This window comes from Aphanomyces astaci (assembly GCF_000520075.1).
Source record: "Aphanomyces astaci strain APO3 unplaced genomic scaffold supercont1.14, whole genome shotgun sequence".
Lineage (NCBI taxonomy): Eukaryota > Oomycota > Saprolegniomycetes > Saprolegniales > Verrucalvaceae > Aphanomyces > Aphanomyces astaci.
This window is the reverse complement of record NW_009798277.1, coordinates 205,003-221,081: the sequence shown is the minus strand read 5'-3', so window position 1 is coordinate 221,081 and position 16,079 is coordinate 205,003. Positions and strand designations below refer to the sequence as shown.

Here is a 16,079-nt window from a genome sequence, read left to right as displayed (position 1 = left end):
GCTTTGAATCATTGGACAGAGCGACGACTACATGTACTGTAGCCTAACTATATCCCTAACGTTATATACATTACTCGGAGTAGATAATGTTAGTACTGTAGTGATCACGGATGGGAGGTCATGTATGTGGCCATAGCTCCTTCAGTTTCATTGCGTCAAGCACCTTGACATGTTGACGTAAAGCAAGTTGTTTGCCAGAATGAAAACGGCAAACAACTTGTTTTACGAAAGTGCCAGTAAAACCACCTTCAACCAACCAATCATCGCATTAGATGAAGTAACTTTAAACAACGCACCCAACCGTTATTCAAGTTACTTTAGACATTATTTAAGCCTGAGAAATTTTTAAACAATGAATTTAACCCTGGAATTGCCAAAAAAGGTGCAAAGCACAATACGAAGTACTATTAATATTAATAGTAGTAATAATTTGATTATAAAGTGAAAGGTCTGTGTTCGGTTGTCAAGAATCACTTCACAAAATTTGAAATGCCTTCCTGTAAGCGGAGGGAGATACAGTATGCAAATTCTACGGTGACTAACGAACGTTACTCGGAAAAAGTGATCATATAATTTGGTCATTTACGTTAGCTAAGGTTTAATAACCCCACGTCAAGTTAGCAAACCAACGGACATGTATCTATGTGCTAACGTTACGCTTGCTGCTTGTGCTCGTCCTTGTTGTCATCTTGATCCTTCTTGGGTTCCTTCGCCGGCGGGTCCAATATCATGCGGACATTGAACTTTTTATATTGGTGAAAGTTGGTCACAACGCTGACTCCGCACACATTTTTGAAGATTTCAACGACAATCACGACGTGGGGGGCCGTGAGGTTGACCTTGTGCTGATTGCCCACGACATCGACGCATGCGTTGATGATGTCCATCGACACGATGTTGCCCGAGTTGCGTTTGCGCACTTCCACGGAAAACTACGTCGCAGATTATTGTTGATCACAACAACAGGATGATTGTGTACTTGGACGCCGGACGTGTCTTTGAAATGGCGCTCGATGAACGGTGTCGCACATGCCGTAATGTCTTCCACGCTTGGATAACATAGCTTTTCCAGCGGAATCATGCGTTGAATGAACCTACATACATTGGAACGTATGTACATGAGATACAGGGGAAGAACATGAGATACAGGGTTTCGGGGTTTCGGGGTTTCATGAGATACAGTGTGCCTGACGATCTTGGGTGGCTGGACATACCGAGAAGAGAACTCCATAGTCTTTTGGACTTGTTCGAAGATGTGGTCGATAACTTTCTTCACGTCCATGCTTTCGTCGAGGAATTGCACCAGAATGATACCTTTGACACCCTACAGTATATCCACCAAACTGATGTCACCTGATATCGCGGCTTGGAGAGTGAGGATATACCGAATCCAAAGCAGAGAACCGGCCGGTTTTGCGGTCCTTGGCGTCTTTCTTGAGGCCGGCAATCTCTTCTTGAAGCAGGTCGGCCGAGGTCTTGGTTGGCTTGGACTCGTCATCGTCGGCGGTAGCAGCATTGTCGGCAGCGCTCGCGTCCACCACCTTGTCGTCCTTCATGGGGTACAGCACATCCGCAGCCTAAGAATAGAGAGACATGTCCATGTCGTTATGCGCGTAGGGATGCGAGCCCGTACGTCGTTCAAGATGTTGAGGATGTCCTTGACGCATTGCCGCTCCTTGGTCTTGTCGCACGTGACCAAGACAGCGCTAAAGCCCTTGGCCGTCGATGCCACATGGCGCTTCTTCTACATGGCGGTGAGAAGATTTCTTGCATGACGTTCGGCTGCAAGGACGTACATGAGAAGTAGAGGCGCTCCATTGCGGTTTGCGCTTGTTGCCAGTTGATGCGTCCGTGGACATGCTCTTTTGTTATTGCTGGTGTTGCGCTCCAGCCAATGAAAACACCGAATTGAAACGTACAAAACGTTTCGTACGATTCGAAACACCGTTCGAAACGAGTCCCAGTATCCGGAATTGATCGGTTAAGTGCGTACCTACATAATATTATTGTAGTGTGAATGTGGTAAAAAAATACCAAACCACAATAAAGTATTCGCACTTAAGAGGAATTATTCGTGCTCAACGAGTGGCCGCTGCACCGTCAGTCAGTACGAAGAAGCAAGCATTTGAACCATGGCCAAGGGACACCACCTCGCGCAAGATGCATTGAAGACCTGGTGGTCCAAGTACTCCTACGAGTCCGGCCGCGTTGTGCGCCAATTGAGTCCGTTTGAGCAACGCCCCGTGGACTACCTCATCCGCACCGCCCCCGAAAAGGCGCTCCGCAAGGTGCAAGAGAACTTCTTCCCCCTCGTGCCCAGCTTCTTGTTGTTGTGGGGCACCGTCGCGTGGGCTGTCGACGAAAACGACCGCCACCACCGCGAACACTGGAGCTAAACTGTGTGTCCCTGCCTGTGCAGACCCACATGAATTGCCCCCTGATTAGACAGCAAGTAACACGACAGGTTTGCCCGCTGTGGATGTTGATTAACTCTCTCGAATACAGTGCAGTCCTTCCTATCGCCAGTCTTTGACCCGAAGCGACATCGTGGTTGAACTTTGTATCCCGCTGGGTCCCGCCACGCTTGTGCCAGGATCACTGGTGTTGAAAGAAGCTCCACCTGATACCTATGGATCGACGAGTACTTAGGGACTTTAGGCCAACAAGGCCCAATGAGGCTCGTCAGTTGGTTATCCATATGCACAAGAAGGCGCACGCACGGTATCATGGGTAGCAGCTACATGCACAGTGCGGCGCGGCACATCTTGCACCCTTCGCCTTCGTCATTCTCGCTATTTAGGGATTTTCAGGCAAGAGGCCGCGGCAAAACTTATTTAGGGCTATTTGCCCCCTTGTTTAAGGATTTCCGGTTGCGCGTGTAAAAATGATTTCGAATTTGTATCGAGCAAATATCCGGATAAACAGTCGCCCACTAGCCGGATATCTTTCTGAACAACCTTCAAAGTTCGACCAAAGATGAGCTCAGCCGACGCCGCCGAAGGGGCAAGTGCGCCGCCACGCCTCGCCAAAGCGGAAAGCACTGTTGATGCACCTCGCTCCACCCTTCAACCGAACTGGAGCTCGGCCATGCGTCGAACGTCCCTACATCGATCGGAGTCCGATGTGTATCTCCAAACAAACCACGAAATGCTGGCGCAACCGACATATGCGATGGACCACAAGACCGAAAAGCAGTTTGCATCGGAGATGCGTCACGCCCTGGGGATCGTCGACAAGTTCTTTGGGTCTTCCGTCCTCCAAGATCACTCCATCCCCCGCGAACTGCTCCTGGAAGCGCAAGGGTTGGTGTTTCTCACGGTGTACAAGCTCGGGTTCCTCGTGTCGGGGAAAGGCGGCAAAGGGTTTGTGATCGCCCGCACAGCGAACGGCTGGTCTGCGCCTGCGTTTGTCGGAAGCGGCGGTATCGGCTTCGGCATGATGGTGGGCGGCGAAGTGGTGCATTACATTGTCATTTTGAGCTCGCGGAACGCCGTCAAGACGTTTACCCGCAACGGCCAGGTCCAAGTCGGCTCGGAATTGGATCTCGCGATCGGTCCGCTAGGTCGCGCCGCCGCCGCCAGTCTGAACGTCGGACGCGGCGGGATTGCGCCCAACTACTCGTACTCGCACTCGATGGGGTTGTACGGCGGCATTGGCCTTTCCGGCGCCGTGATTGTGTCCCGGAAGACCTTCAACGACAAATGCTACGGCTCCCACGTCCGAGTCAAGTCAATCCTGGCCGGGGAAGTCGCGTGTCCACTGGCTGTGCCGCTCTGGGAAGCGCTGGACGCGGTGTTGAACATCAAGCGCGAGTATGTGAATGGGTTGCCGGCCCCAAACCAACGCGAAGCTATCTGCCATGAATGCGGCCACCCCAATAAGACCGGCGCGCGGATCTGCGAGCGCCCAGAGTGCCAAACGCTCCTCGTGTTCTCGGCAGGAGTTCATTCGGGCAAACGAAGCGTTGGCAAGCTCGTGCTGTCGCGAGGAATGCATTGATATCGGAGAGGGTGTTACTAGTTCAAGATGGGGTCGTATAATATGCTACAGGTCCTCTTGAATGTTCATAATAATAATAATACATATTATATGCATTTAAAGAGGTTTGAGCAATTACCAGGTGAGATACGAAAGACCGTCAAAATAGTTCGACGTTTGAAGATTTTGAGCCTGAGGCTGTCTACACGCCAATTTCAGCTCATCACGTAACGTTAATGTCATCGTTGCTTTGGATGATCTCTCGAGTTTGTTGTGATCTACTACTAGTAGTAAATAATAAGTGCACTACTTATTAATAGTACTTCGAAGTAGTGTCTTGATATGTCTTGATATTCCGCTCTGTGATATAAAGTGCTATTTCGAATCGCATGGGGAAGTTTCCTCGTCCCCCCTCCACATCTATTGTTGTCTGACGTAACGAAATACGTTTTATGTAGCAATTCGAAAACTACACGTTTAAACTACGATGTGCCAGTTGATGCGATGGGTTTTTACAGGTTTAAACGAATAACGTGTTTAACCTCATCCATCGCGTCGTCGTCAGGCCAACGCACCTGCGCCAGAGTTTCGTCATTTTGAGATATTTGAAGATGGCTGACCCTTCCGCCGCTGCCAACAAGTCCACCGTGTGGGATGAGCACACCCAGACCTTCCATGGGGGCCAGGATTGGAAGTTCCTGAACAACTTTGTCGAGGATTTTAGCGTCACCACGAACGGCCTGGGCACGCCGGCGTCGGCGCTTCAAGCGGCGACGGACGCGGTCCACACGATCCACCACTACCCGCCGGCCGACTTTCAACCGGCGTTGAGCCACCTCTCGTCATTCTTGTGGCCTAAAGACACCGAACTGGCCAACATGCCGCTCCTCTTGCTCGGCAACGGCGCGTCGGAACTCATCGACCTCGTCATCCGCAGCGTCCCCGCCGGTGGCATGCGCGTGGGACCCAACACGACCCAGTACAAGGAGTATGAGCGCTCGGCCGCCGCCGACGACCGCGCCATGCTGGCATCCACGGACGCGTCCGCCAAGTTGACGTGCCTCGTGAACCCGAACAACCCCACGGGCGACTACTACTCGCTCGCCCAAATCAAAGCGTACATTGAAACGTGCCCCGACAACCACACCGTCATCGTTGGTACGTCATGACCTCCAATTGTGAATATTCCACCTACAAATGTGAATCAAACATGTGTAGACGAAAGCATGCAGCCATGGGTGGGGCCGCACTGGCGTTCGGATTCGCTCATCCAAGAGCGCGACTGGGTGCGACATCTTAGCGAAACGCGCAAGTTGGACGTGTGGGTCATGACCAGCTGGACCAAAATCTGGTACTATCCTTTCAAGCCAAATCAATACATTGAACTCTTGTGATTGTCTTCAGACCTGTCGATCGATTTGACCTGAATTTGGATTGGCCTTTGATTACCCAAAATGTTTGGACTCCTTTATCGATATTTTCTTTGTATTAATATTATACTGCCTTTAGTATTTTAAATAGGGGTGTCTTCGCCCCATCACACTAATTGAAGTCACACAGTTTCCTGCAATACATCTGATTGGCTCAATCAATCCTTCTGCCGAGTGTTGTGTACATTTGGTAGTGTCGATTCATTCTCCAGTATACAGTTAATGAGAATAAACACAACACGAACATCCCAGGATGCACATGTATCAAGCATCCACACTATTTCTCGTCATACACCAATTCCATGTATTGATGCGGTTCTTCAACCTGATTGGCTCAGTGCTCAGCCGTACATTGTTTTGAGCTGTCGAACACCGGCACTAGCTGTGTTATTGTCCATTCAGCCAAACTTTGGACTTTTGTGCTGATTTGCCCACTCCATCGATCATCATCGATTTTTTGTACTGAATATATTGTGAATTCGCTATAAACTTGCAAAATTCGCCTGGTTTGGTTAATCAATATTGAATCACACCGGATTTCTGATTGGTTGAATATACTTGTCATTTCTGTAAGAGCCAATCAAATCCACTCAAAGATTGGATTAGCCAATAGACGGGGTCTGGAAATTCGTATCGAATCCACAATATATTTTATATGTATACAAACATAACTTGGTGATGATGCCCATCACTCGAATGTTGAAGTCACCCATTGATTGGTCGTTGATGGGTTGAACTGATGATTTCCTGCAATCTGATTGGCTCTGTACTTTTTCGGCGCATTCTTACTACATACATTCGGCCAACAACGATGGGATGGGTTCGTTAGGTCGTGCACTGGTCTTCGCATCGGCAGCGTGGTGGCGCCCACTGCCCAGCACGCCGCCAACATCAAGCGCAAGCAGGTGCCGTGGTCGCTCAACTCGATGGCGCTGGTGTTCTTGTCTGCGGTGGTCAAGGATGAGGCGTACTTGGAAGAGACGTGGCGCGTGACGCCTCTGTGGCGCGCGAACTTGCTGACTCAACTCAACCGCCGCTTTCCATCGTGGGAAGTACATGGCCAGCCGTACGTGCTCGTAGTAGTATTCCTAGTGACTTGACTAGTAGGTAGTGACAAATGTTTGGACGTAGGTACTTGTCGTGGGTGTGGGTAAACACCAAGAACGAAGCCACGGCGCTCCAAGCGACCGCCCTCGCCAAGCAGCATGGCGTGCCCATCCGCCACGGTGAACCAGGATACAAACTCCCGACTTTCATTCGCCTGGCGGTGCGCAATCCCGACCAAGTTGCTCATCTCTTGGACGCATGGAAGTCCATCTGGGAACAGTAAACACGACGATCACCCTAGCTCGATAATGCTGTGTATATACATACATACATACTAGAGCAGTGTTGCAACTGTGTTCCCAAAGGTGTTTGTTGACAGAATAACTGTGACGAAGTATAGTTGTACACTGTCACAGAGGATACATACGTACACCCTAAAAGACGGGAGCATTTGTGTGCATGAGAGTTTTAAAGAGTTGTTAACAGGAAGCCATGGCCTATGAGTACTTTGCGGGATCCTTGTGAGCTGAATGTGCCGCGAGTAAGTAGATGGAACGACTGGGATGCAGAACGTTGCCACCGTAGGATGCATGCGTATTCGGGTGTTGTTCATACGTGGCTTATTAGGTAGATGGATGGATGATGCTTAGGAGACGGACATTTTCGAGTCGAGTCGCTTGAATTTGCCTTCCCACCCGCGAATCACTTCCGAGTACTTGTCGATGAGGTCGTTCTTGTCGTTGAGCTCATGCTCTAGCGCTTGGATCTCGGCTTCCACTTGAACGCGGTTCTCCCCAGTATGATCGACGTCTTGCGACAGGATTTGCGTCTCCAACTTCTTGGCCTGGACAAAGAACGCTTCCATTTGTTCCTGCAGATCATTCAAGTCCGTCGCGTCCTGCTGCAGAGGATTCGGACGACTGGGCGGTGGGTACTCCACGGGGGCGACTACCAGCGCCAACACACTCGCCAGCGCTTCGTTCATGTCCTTCAACGACTTCTCCATGATGGTCGATCGACCGGAATGACGAATGCACCAATAGCATGGCGGAATCGTACACGACTTTCGATAGGCTGAAATTAAATTATTTATATCCAATCCGATGAGAATACTAATTTCACAATCACCACACACTCAAACTCTGAAGATATCGATCCTGGATTAACTTTGTTAATAACTTACCAGTAGTTAATAATCACTCAATAAAGTCTACGTACAGTACATACCAGGTACTCCAGAGTACTAGTATGTACGTAGCCCTCCACTACTACTTGTCCTTACTGGAGGACTGGGAGAACAATAATCGAACAACCGTTCATAATCCTTGGCATCACGATGCTCTGCGTTATCACTTGATGACACGTGAATATATGTGGGATGGTTTCTCAAATATATGCTCTTCACATGCTCACATACGCTGTCGTCACTACTAGTATGTACTACTAGTACATTACAACATGCACTTTAATGCCTTTGAAGTATTACCATATACTAGTACTACTAGTATACTGGTATCCTGCTAAACGCGGGAAATACATAATTTGGTGGACGTTAAGTTAATCCATCGAAAAGTGCGACCTTTCACAACGTGGTATCCGGAAATCCCATAGTATCCGGACATGAAAACCGCCGGATCGGTTGCGAAGGGGTGGCGTTTTGCCATTGCGAGTTTGGGTCTTGGTAGCGGCAGCAGCAGCAGGTCGGCGACAAGAAGGAGGAGGAGGAGCGGCATGTTCAAGAACACATTCCAATCGGGGTTTCTCTCGATCCTCTACAGCATTGGGTACGTCGTCCTCCATGAAGTGGCTTGGTGATGATGATGGAGATGTAGGAGCAAACCGCTGCAGATTTGGGACAAGCAAGTGCGGAATGGACACATCAAGCGGATCACGGACCAGGACATCCAAAGCTCGGTGTTAGAGATCATGGGCACGAACGTGAGTACGAACTTCATCGCGTGTCCCGCGCAGCCGGCCAAAACGCTCGGGATCAAGCTGCCGTTCCTGGTCATGATCATCAAGAACTTGAAAAAGTACTTTACGTTCGAAGTCCAGGTGCTCGACGACAAGAACGTCCGTCGACGATTCCGCGCGTCTAACTATCAAAGCAGCACCCGCGTGAAGCCATTCATCTGCACCATGCCCATGCGACTCGATGAAGGATGGAACCAGATCCAGTTCAACCTGAGCGACTTCACACGCCGTGCGTACGGCACCAACTACATCGAGACACTGCGCGTACAAATCCACGCGAACTGCCGCATCCGTCGCATCTACTTCTCGGACCGCCTCTACTCGGAGGAAGAGCTGCCGCCCGAGTTCAAGCTCTTCCTGCCGGTGCCCAAGGGGTCGTCCAATGCAGAACCTCCCAAGACAGAAGCACCTGCGGGAATGTAGACGTCACGTATAACGAGCTGTATAATACATACTTTGCATAACGTTATATATGATGACATTAGATGAGAAGATCATGCCAATGGCATTCTCGACTCTGTGGTATCCACATCCATATAAACGTGACCTGCGGAATGCTAACCATCAACACTCATACATCAAGGACGATAGACAAGTACGCATAGAATGCATGTGAATTAGGGACCTTGGAAGTCGAAAATGAAGGGCAGGCAAGACATCTACACGACGTATTCTTCAACGACGCGAGGTACGGCAAGAGGGGGCGCGCACGACGTCGTTGCCGAACCTTGATTTTTCCACAGATGACCGCAATGACGGAGGAACATGAGCTCGTGACACAAAGCACAAATACGTGGTCCTTGATGGCCTTCATGCATCGCCGTTGGAGGGTACTTGCCCGACGACACGATAGATGGTTGGCTTGGGCACGAGCGACACCCTTGTTCCGCACCGAGAAAACTGTATTCTTGGGGGATCAAGCTGAATTCGACGCGGGTGGGTTGTTGGCCAAATGACTTTTTGTAGACTTTGAGTGAAAACACGACGGGGTCGAGATACACAACGGTGCAAGGGGTCACGTCCGTATCAGGTCCTTGCGGAGGAGGTGGTGACGCGTCCACCTTCGTGTTTTGGTCATGTGACGGATCTGCCTGGAGCTTGCGGTGGCGCGACGCTGCGCGGGATGCCCTCGCGGTCGTTTCGTCGTCTCTGCTTGAGACCGCCTTGTCCTTGTTTGTGGCAGGATTCAAACTCTGTTCAAGCGGAGCTTTCTGAGTGTGCGTAAACCCCTGCTGGGCCAAGCGCTCATACTCCCTTTTCTGCGCACGCCGTTTCCTGTCTTGTGCCTTCTCCTTCTCCCAGTTGGCTTCGCGCCATTGCTTCATTCGTTGCAATTGCTTCTCTCGGTTAGCTTGGTAGTATTTCTTTTGCTGTGCCTTCATCTTCTCTCGGTTAGCTTGGTAGTATTGCTTTTGCTGTGCCTTCACGTTCTCTCGGTTAGCTTGGTAGTATTGCTTGCTCTTGTCCTTGTTAGCTTCGCGCCATTGCTTATTTCGTTGCAATTCCTTCTCTCGGTTAGCTTGGTAGTATTGCTTCTTGTATGCCTTCGCCTTTTCCTTGTCGTCGGCCATGGTCGCTCGCTCCCCTTTGTTGCGCGCGCGCAAATTTGAATGTGACGAACCCTCGAAACCAATCTTCCGGATATCAGCTATCCGGAAACATTCCCCTATACGTATACAGTACCCTTCATGAATGGATTGCGACCCCGCAACCAAGCCTATGACCATCGTCCTTAATGCACACCAAGAACCCCTTGGCGATGTCTTCCCGCCTTCGCCTCGCAAGGCAAGCTAGCGTAGATGGCTAAAGGTGCACTCAAATTGGCCAATGGAATTGCTTGAGTTTTGGAATAGATGATAGCACAAATATATTTTTAAGCTTGTCCATAAATTGGCCATCGCAATGCATGTTTCTGTACATCGCCGGATTATCCGGACTATCCGGATAAAGGAAGTTTGCATGGGCAATTAAATTGATTCACGAGCGCCATTCCTCCATTTTGGTGGGGCATGATGATGGTGATGTCTCGGATGTGTCGGCGGTCGTTCTCGACGCCCATCAAGTCCCGACTGGACTTCAAGGCATTGAGTGCCAACGTGGACGATGCAATCCAGAACGTTGCCGTGCGCAAGAGTGGCGGCGACCCGTTGCGAGTCGCGTCGCTTTACGCCGAACTCGGTACCGTCCTCCAGTCACATGCTGTGTATGACCGTTGGGGGAACGACAGGGAGTGCGACGAACCACGTGTATCGCCTACGGCAAGAACGCAATATCATGTCCAAGCAGAGCGGGGACAAGGAGCTCGGGCGGGCGTTGAAGGTTGAGCTGTCGACGCTGGAGGCCAAGCTCGAAACCCTGACCCATGACCTGGTACGATCAATCCATTCTCCACCTTCGTCCACATCTCACATGTGCATGTATGTATGTTCAGGAGCGAGAGGCATTGCTGATTCCGAACCACACGCATCCCCGCAGCCCCGTCGGTCCCGAAGAGAACTCTGTCGTCCTGCGCACCATCGGCACCAAGCCCACATTTGATTTCGAGCCCAAGGACCATTTCGACCTCGCCACGCACTTGGACATTCTCGAAATGAACACCAAGATCGCTGGCGCCAGATTTGCCACGTTGAAGAACGAAGGTACGTTGAGGACGTTTCAAGCATGTTTCAAACGTGTTTCAAACACGCCCTAGGGGCATTGCTGGAACTGGCACTGGTGCACTGGACCATGGCCAAGCTTCGTTCCAAGGGCTTTTCCGTGCATTTACCCCCCGATGTCGCACATTCCGCCATGGTCGAAGGTTGCGGTACGGCAATATATCTACTTATTGGGCTTTCAAGTGAAATTTCGTGTTGTGGCGTGGCTTCTCGTTGGAATTTAAATCGATTTGATTGGTTACTTCAGATGAGCTCAAAATTATTAGCTAATCAAAACCTTCTCAATGAAATTCAACCAATCAGATCGATTGTGGATTGGTTTGGTTCAAAAACTTTTCTTGCATCATCATAAGGATTTGGCGCGATTCGATTGCACCCCCTCCCCAAATTTGTATCAAATCAACAATACTACACAATGCATTTTATGCATTTATATACACTGCGCCAAACGAGCATGAACGTCGTCACATGTTTGTTCTACCCATCACTTCAATCTAAAAAAAGTATCACTTCAAGCTAAAAAAAGTATCACTTCAATCTGAAAAAAGTATCTTTTCAATCTAAAATAGTATCACTTTAATCTAAAAAAGTATCACTTCCATCTTCAAAAGTATATCACTTCCATCTTGAAGTCCTCATACAACGTCGGTATAATATCTAGGATTTCAACCCCGGGGGGACGCTACCCAAGTGTATTCGATTGCTAACACGGACTTGTGCTTGGTGGGCACTTCAGAAATTCCCTTAGCCGCCATGTTCAGTGACTCGGTACTTCACTCGACCAAGGACCTACCCAAGCGAATCGCGGCATTTGGCCATTGCTTCCGCACGGAAGTGGGTCATGGAGGCAAGGAAACCAAGGGCCTGTATCGCATCCATCAATTCAGCAAAGTTGAAATGTTTGCCTACTGTACGTACAGATATATATATTTCAAACAAAAAATTTGATGACATCTCGGAATAGGTACGATGGACGAAGCTGAAACCTTAATGGACGACCTCTTGGCCGTACAAGTGGAAATCGTGTCGGAGCTGGGGTTGCATTGCCAGGTAGATATATATATATATATATATATATATTGTCCTTTTACCCAAAGTCTGGACTTTTGTGCTGATTTTCGCCAAATCGATCGATCGATTCTTTTGTCTACACACTTTTGTATGACACTGTAAACGAATTCAATGTTGAATTGGTCGAAGAGTGGATTTGATTGGCTACTTGATTCGTGATCTGTGTTTTGATTGGTCGATGCTTCTCATAGCCCCCCACTCTGCTTTCGAAAATATTTACAAAACCCTGATGGACATTATTAGGTCGTGGACATGGCGACCGAGGATTTGGGCGCGCCGGCGTATCGAAAATGGGATATCTTGGCGTGGATGCCGGGGCGTCAGAGCTACAACGAGGTATCGAGTCTATCCAACTGCACCGACTACCAAGCGCGGCGACTGAATATCCGCCATAAAGCCGACGACAAGAAGCCCCAGTTCGTCGCGACTTTGAACGGGACTGCGCTCGCGGTGCCGCGCATCCTCATTAGCATCCTGGAAACGTACCAGGAAGCGGATGGGTCGGTGCGCGTACCCGCTGTCTTGCGACCGTACCTCATGCAAGACCACATCCGAAAGCCGCCGGAGACTTCAACCACCCTCCACCACCATCATCATCGCAAGGCCGAGCAGTAGAGAGTTAAGATAGATAGATATCCACATGCGTGGGATAGACTTAAGTTCATGTTAAGTTTCTTCCTTATCCAGTCGGGGTGTACGTGCAATGGAACGACCTCCTCATGAAGACGCGGCGGCTGTCGGATACCGCCAAGGAAGATGGCGTGCTGGAGAAACCAAAAATAGCATGGGGCTATTTTAAAAAATATTTCACTTGAACTTTGTATACGAATTGAGAATCGGAATAAAAGCACACTGAACGTATCGGTTCTGCTAGCATCGTCGAGCAGCCCACCCCACCAAGCCAGCCAGCCAGCCAGCACTCAAAGCCATGGTAGACACCACTAGCCATGGGATCATGACGTTCTCGCCCATGTTCACGGCACAGCCTCGCATTCGCATCCCGTCCCCTGCTTCGCCGACGTCGACGTCGTCGACCGCCGCCGCCATTGACGAAATTCTGCGCATCATCACGCATGCCATCGACGACGCCCACGCGGCGCTTGCGCGGCATCTCACGCAGCCCACCTCCGACGAAGATGTGGTGGATGACATTTGTGCATTCCGAATGCAGTTCCAACACGCGAACGCGATCATGGCAACTGCATTGGTACACCGGAGGCTAGTGCACTCCCCAACGATCATCGAACATGCATTTGCGTCTTCCATGGAGAGCGAGAACGCGGCGTCGGACGGCGACCTCACCGCGTTCTATCGGGATATGCAAGTCCACTTCAAGCAAGCGGACGATATCGAGTGGCGATTTGAATGTCTCCCTAGTCGCGCTAGCAGCTCCTGGACTGACGAAGGCAGTTCGACGGCTGCGTCAGAAGTACGCCAGCCGAGTAGCGCCAGCACGTCTTAAGTCTATTTAAGGACACCCTGCACATATTCATCGCAATCAATGATCACAACCACCACCACCATCCTCATAGCATCTGGGTGTCGCCTGCGTATGCTGACGGTGAAAATTTGAAGTGCCAGCATATTCGATGTGAGTTACAGCCACCAATATTTGTTTGAACCGTTTGCGTTAAATAGGGTAAAGTAAAACCTACTCTCAAGTGTTGGTGTCACAATAAGCTGCTGTCAACTCTTTCTCGTTGACCGTGAATCAGCAAAAACGTGAGTTAGTTGTACAGTTCATAGAGGGTGGGTACGTTCACTGTATCAATCTAAGAAGATTTTACCGATAGCTTCCCCGACCAGAAGCCATAGGCAATGCTGGAATTCATTGGTACGGTAGCCGACCGAACTGAACGTAGCCCTGTTGTACGAGCGAGTGCTGAAGCTAACTATCGCCAGGCTGCATAACGGCCACCGTAGTCGTGTAGTCTGCAAGTTTGTTGATCCCAATGTCAATGTCAATACATGGAGCATTTGGAGAATGAAGTGATGAATGTTCACTTGAAGTATATCGGCCGATTTTTGTTGCTTAAAGGGCCGTGGACGCGCTTAAACTCTCGAGTAAAACGAGTACTTTAACGTAATGTACGTTTCCACTCAAATTACGTTTCATTGACAACAGTTCAAATAATCATCCAAAACTATCCCTATAATTTGACCATATTCCATCCCAATTTCAAACTATTTTGAAATAGTTCGTCGAGCAATATAATGCGTCAAAATAACTCCTGAGGTCGAAGGTTGAAGTTACACTTTTGCCGTTGTGTGCACAGCCAGACAACGATCTGTTCACGAGAAATTTGGTCCACTCGGTTGACAAGGGAGATGACAGTCCACGAAATTCGCTGTTGTCCACATCAACCAAGACATCGAAATGGTGTACCCTTCAGCCAGCGGCGACTACGAAGCTTCTGTTGTTACCACTGCCAAGGTGAGCTCGCTACTCCCCTTTAGGTTCGTCACACATCTGTTTTTCACCATTTAGCCTGCCGGTCGCAAGCTATTGTTCCTGGGCCTAGGCCTGGTGGTAGTCGTCGGTGCGTCCATTGGCATTTGGCAAGCTACCCAGTCGTGAGCAACCAGCGCTACTGCTACATCAACACCCACGACGACTACGACAGCAGCGCCAACTCCAGCTCCGACGCGTCAAGTGTTTAGCTTTGGCAAGATTCAAGACGGCAGTACTCGCTCTAAAGACGAAGAGACAAACCCATTGACGTACGATGGCCAAGGGTGCTACCTCCCCAACTACATCTCAAAGAAGGGGAAAATTTACATTGTCACCAACACCAACCAAGAGATTCCGATTGCGATCAAAGGGATCAACTGGTTTGGTATGGAGACGGAGAATGCCATTCCATTTGGCTTGTGGACCAACGACCAGAACGGCACAACCTTGTTCGAGCTCGCGTCGTTCCTAAGCCGCAACCAGTTCAACAGCGTCCGGCTACCACTTACAGTATCGTCCATCTTGAACAACACAGCTCCTAACAGAGGTCTCATCCACGAATATGCCAACGCTGCGCTGGACCTGACCAACTACACGAGCACTATCGGTGGGGTGGTGGAAGCGCTGGGCTACCGCAGCATTTCCGTGCTACTGGACATCCACAACCTGGACATTTACACCAAGGGCGACGCTTGGTTTGGCAACATGACTACAGAAGCCGACGTGCTGAATGCGGTGGACGTGCTCACGACTTCGTTCTGCAACGACAAGTACTGGAACATCATTGGCATCGACTTGAAAAACGAGCCGTTCAACATCACTTGGGGAGACAATGGACCCAAGGACTTTCGGGTTGGAGCCGCCACGATGGCCCATCGAATGCTGGTCAAGTGCCCGCAATGGTTGGCGTTCATCGAAGGCAACGCGTTGAAACAAAACGGCACGTATACTGGCCAGAAGAGTTGGTTCTTTGACTGGTGGGGCGGCGGGTTGCGCGATGTGGGTACGACACCGTTAACGTCTGTTTGGTATCGTTTCATGTGTAACTGACACCTTCCAATACATAGGAACCGACCCATTGACTTTGAACACCGCCCACAAGGTTGTGTACGCGCCGCACTACTACTCGCCGTCAGTGTACCCTCAAGCCTACCTCGTGCAAGGCGGAAAGCGCGAGGGAGATATCTTGACTGGCTACAGGGAATGGGACGATGCGACGCTGGAGCAAATCGTAGCCGACTCGTCCGAAGACATGTTTGGGTACCTCCGGTCCACGCAAGATGGAGCGTTGGTACTGGGCGAGTTTGGCGGGCTGTTCACCCAAGACACCCACGTGAACAAAACCAACCAGCGCGTGACGCAAAACGTCATCAAAATGGTGGCTTCCCAGCCGGGGTATGCTGGCGGGTACGTGTGGTCGTTGAACCCTGAGAGCGGCTACGAGTACAGCGCATCTGGCACCAAGGGGTA

The 16,079-nt window shown here is 50.1% G+C and overlaps 10 protein-coding genes across 11 annotated transcripts in view; 7 read left to right on the top strand and 3 right to left on the bottom strand.

Moving 5' to 3' along the window:
* Positions 1-552: 552 nt before the first annotated feature.
* On the bottom strand, positions 553-1,867 carry H257_06867. Of its 2 annotated transcripts, XM_009832242.1 has the most exons (6): positions 1,797-1,867; positions 1,634-1,744; positions 1,386-1,577; positions 1,215-1,324; positions 980-1,094; positions 553-932 (listed from the first exon to the last, which is right to left on the bottom strand). In XM_009832242.1, exons 1-6 carry the CDS (start codon positions 1,857-1,859, stop codon positions 654-656), a joined length of 870 nt encoding a protein of 289 aa, XP_009830544.1. In that variant the 5' UTR covers positions 1,860-1,867; the 3' UTR covers positions 553-653. The 2 variants fall into 2 exon arrangements, with proteins under 2 accessions (XP_009830544.1, XP_009830545.1); XM_009832243.1 differs by having other exon boundaries at positions 1,386-1,744.
* A 198-nt stretch (positions 1,868-2,065) lies between these two features.
* On the top strand, positions 2,066-2,525 carry H257_06866 (hypothetical protein). Its single transcript, XM_009832241.1, has one exon. The coding sequence runs from the start codon at positions 2,133-2,135 to the stop codon at positions 2,394-2,396; it is 264 nt and encodes an 87-aa protein (XP_009830543.1). The 5' UTR covers positions 2,066-2,132; the 3' UTR covers positions 2,397-2,525.
* Positions 2,526-2,957: 432 nt separating this feature from the next.
* H257_06865 (hypothetical protein) lies at positions 2,958-4,094 on the top strand. The gene has a single exon (XM_009832240.1). It carries the CDS (start codon positions 2,977-2,979, stop codon positions 3,997-3,999), a length of 1,023 nt encoding a protein of 340 aa, XP_009830542.1. The 5' UTR covers positions 2,958-2,976; the 3' UTR covers positions 4,000-4,094.
* Positions 4,095-4,568: 474 nt separating this feature from the next.
* H257_06864 (hypothetical protein) lies at positions 4,569-6,819 on the top strand. Its single transcript, XM_009832239.1, has 4 exons — positions 4,569-5,136; positions 5,197-5,329; positions 6,238-6,474; positions 6,540-6,819. Exons 1-4 carry the CDS (start codon positions 4,590-4,592, stop codon positions 6,736-6,738), a joined length of 1,116 nt encoding a protein of 371 aa, XP_009830541.1. The 5' UTR covers positions 4,569-4,589; the 3' UTR covers positions 6,739-6,819.
* An 88-nt stretch (positions 6,820-6,907) lies between these two features.
* Positions 6,908-7,480, bottom strand: H257_06863 (hypothetical protein). Its single transcript, XM_009832238.1, has one exon. The coding sequence runs from the start codon at positions 7,459-7,461 to the stop codon at positions 7,102-7,104; it is 360 nt and encodes a 119-aa protein (XP_009830540.1). The 5' UTR covers positions 7,462-7,480; the 3' UTR covers positions 6,908-7,101.
* Positions 7,481-8,108: 628 nt separating this feature from the next.
* On the top strand, positions 8,109-8,921 carry H257_06862 (UPF0468 protein). The gene is made up of 2 exons (XM_009832237.1): positions 8,109-8,239; positions 8,288-8,921. Exons 1-2 carry the CDS (start codon positions 8,187-8,189, stop codon positions 8,850-8,852), a joined length of 618 nt encoding a protein of 205 aa, XP_009830539.1. The 5' UTR covers positions 8,109-8,186; the 3' UTR covers positions 8,853-8,921.
* A 167-nt stretch (positions 8,922-9,088) lies between these two features.
* On the bottom strand, positions 9,089-10,000 carry H257_06861 (hypothetical protein; the record flags this gene model as incomplete). The annotated part of the gene is made up of 1 exon (XM_009832236.1): positions 9,089-10,000. One exon carries the CDS (start codon positions 9,998-10,000, stop codon positions 9,089-9,091), a length of 912 nt encoding a protein of 303 aa, XP_009830538.1.
* A 413-nt stretch (positions 10,001-10,413) lies between these two features.
* Positions 10,414-12,843, top strand: H257_06860 (serine-tRNA ligase). The gene is made up of 7 exons (XM_009832235.1): positions 10,414-10,607; positions 10,657-10,799; positions 10,861-11,068; positions 11,122-11,235; positions 11,748-11,996; positions 12,051-12,136; positions 12,401-12,843. The coding sequence occupies exons 1-7, from the start codon at positions 10,439-10,441 to the stop codon at positions 12,770-12,772; spliced, it is 1,341 nt and encodes a 446-aa protein (XP_009830537.1). The 5' UTR covers positions 10,414-10,438; the 3' UTR covers positions 12,773-12,843.
* Positions 12,844-12,973: 130 nt separating this feature from the next.
* Positions 12,974-13,718, top strand: H257_06859 (hypothetical protein). Its single transcript, XM_009832234.1, has one exon. The coding sequence runs from the start codon at positions 13,086-13,088 to the stop codon at positions 13,617-13,619; it is 534 nt and encodes a 177-aa protein (XP_009830536.1). The 5' UTR covers positions 12,974-13,085; the 3' UTR covers positions 13,620-13,718.
* An 816-nt stretch (positions 13,719-14,534) lies between these two features.
* The window catches only part of H257_06858 (hypothetical protein), a gene marked incomplete at both ends in the record, with an annotated part of 1,845 nt that continues 300 nt past the window's right edge, over positions 14,535-16,079 (top strand). Inside the window, 4 exons of the mRNA XM_009832233.1 lie at positions 14,535-14,591; positions 14,646-14,697; positions 14,782-15,612; positions 15,677-16,076. Coding sequence (XP_009830535.1) covers positions 14,535-14,591; positions 14,646-14,697; positions 14,782-15,612; positions 15,677-16,076 — 1,340 coding nt within the window. The remainder of the gene's footprint in view (positions 14,592-14,645; positions 14,698-14,781; positions 15,613-15,676; positions 16,077-16,079) is intronic.

Coding starts and splice junctions, on each gene's coding strand:
- H257_06865 (XM_009832240.1), top strand. CDS start 2,977: ATGAGCTCAGCCGACGCCGCCGAAGGGGCAAGTGCGCCGCCACGCCTC.
- H257_06863 (XM_009832238.1), bottom strand. CDS start 7,461: ATGGAGAAGTCGTTGAAGGACATGAACGAAGCGCTGGCGAGTGTGTTG.
- H257_06864 (XM_009832239.1), top strand. CDS start 4,590: ATGGCTGACCCTTCCGCCGCTGCCAACAAGTCCACCGTGTGGGATGAG. Junction 5,137..5,196: donor CAACCACACCGTCATCGTTG/GTACGTCATGAC, acceptor AAACATGTGTAG/ACGAAAGCATGCAGCCATGG. Junction 5,330..6,237: donor ACCAGCTGGACCAAAATCTG/GTACTATCCTTT, acceptor TGGGTTCGTTAG/GTCGTGCACTGGTCTTCGCA.
- H257_06860 (XM_009832235.1), top strand. CDS start 10,439: ATGATGATGGTGATGTCTCGGATGTGTCGGCGGTCGTTCTCGACGCCC. Junction 11,069..11,121: donor TGCCACGTTGAAGAACGAAG/GTACGTTGAGGA, acceptor AACACGCCCTAG/GGGCATTGCTGGAACTGGCA. Junction 11,997..12,050: donor AGTTGAAATGTTTGCCTACT/GTACGTACAGAT, acceptor ATCTCGGAATAG/GTACGATGGACGAAGCTGAA.
- H257_06867 (XM_009832242.1), bottom strand. CDS start 1,859: ATGTCCACGGACGCATCAACTGGCAACAAGCGCAAACCGCAATGGAGC. Junction 1,578..1,633: donor TCCTCAACATCTTGAACGAC/GTACGGGCTCGC, acceptor CTCTATTCTTAG/GCTGCGGATGTGCTGTACCC. Junction 1,325..1,385: donor GGTTCTCTGCTTTGGATTCG/GTATATCCTCAC, acceptor GATATACTGTAG/GGTGTCAAAGGTATCATTCT.
- H257_06862 (XM_009832237.1), top strand. CDS start 8,187: ATGTTCAAGAACACATTCCAATCGGGGTTTCTCTCGATCCTCTACAGC. Junction 8,240..8,287: donor TCGATCCTCTACAGCATTGG/GTACGTCGTCCT, acceptor ATGGAGATGTAG/GAGCAAACCGCTGCAGATTT.
- H257_06866 (XM_009832241.1), top strand. CDS start 2,133: ATGGCCAAGGGACACCACCTCGCGCAAGATGCATTGAAGACCTGGTGG.
- H257_06859 (XM_009832234.1), top strand. CDS start 13,086: ATGGTAGACACCACTAGCCATGGGATCATGACGTTCTCGCCCATGTTC.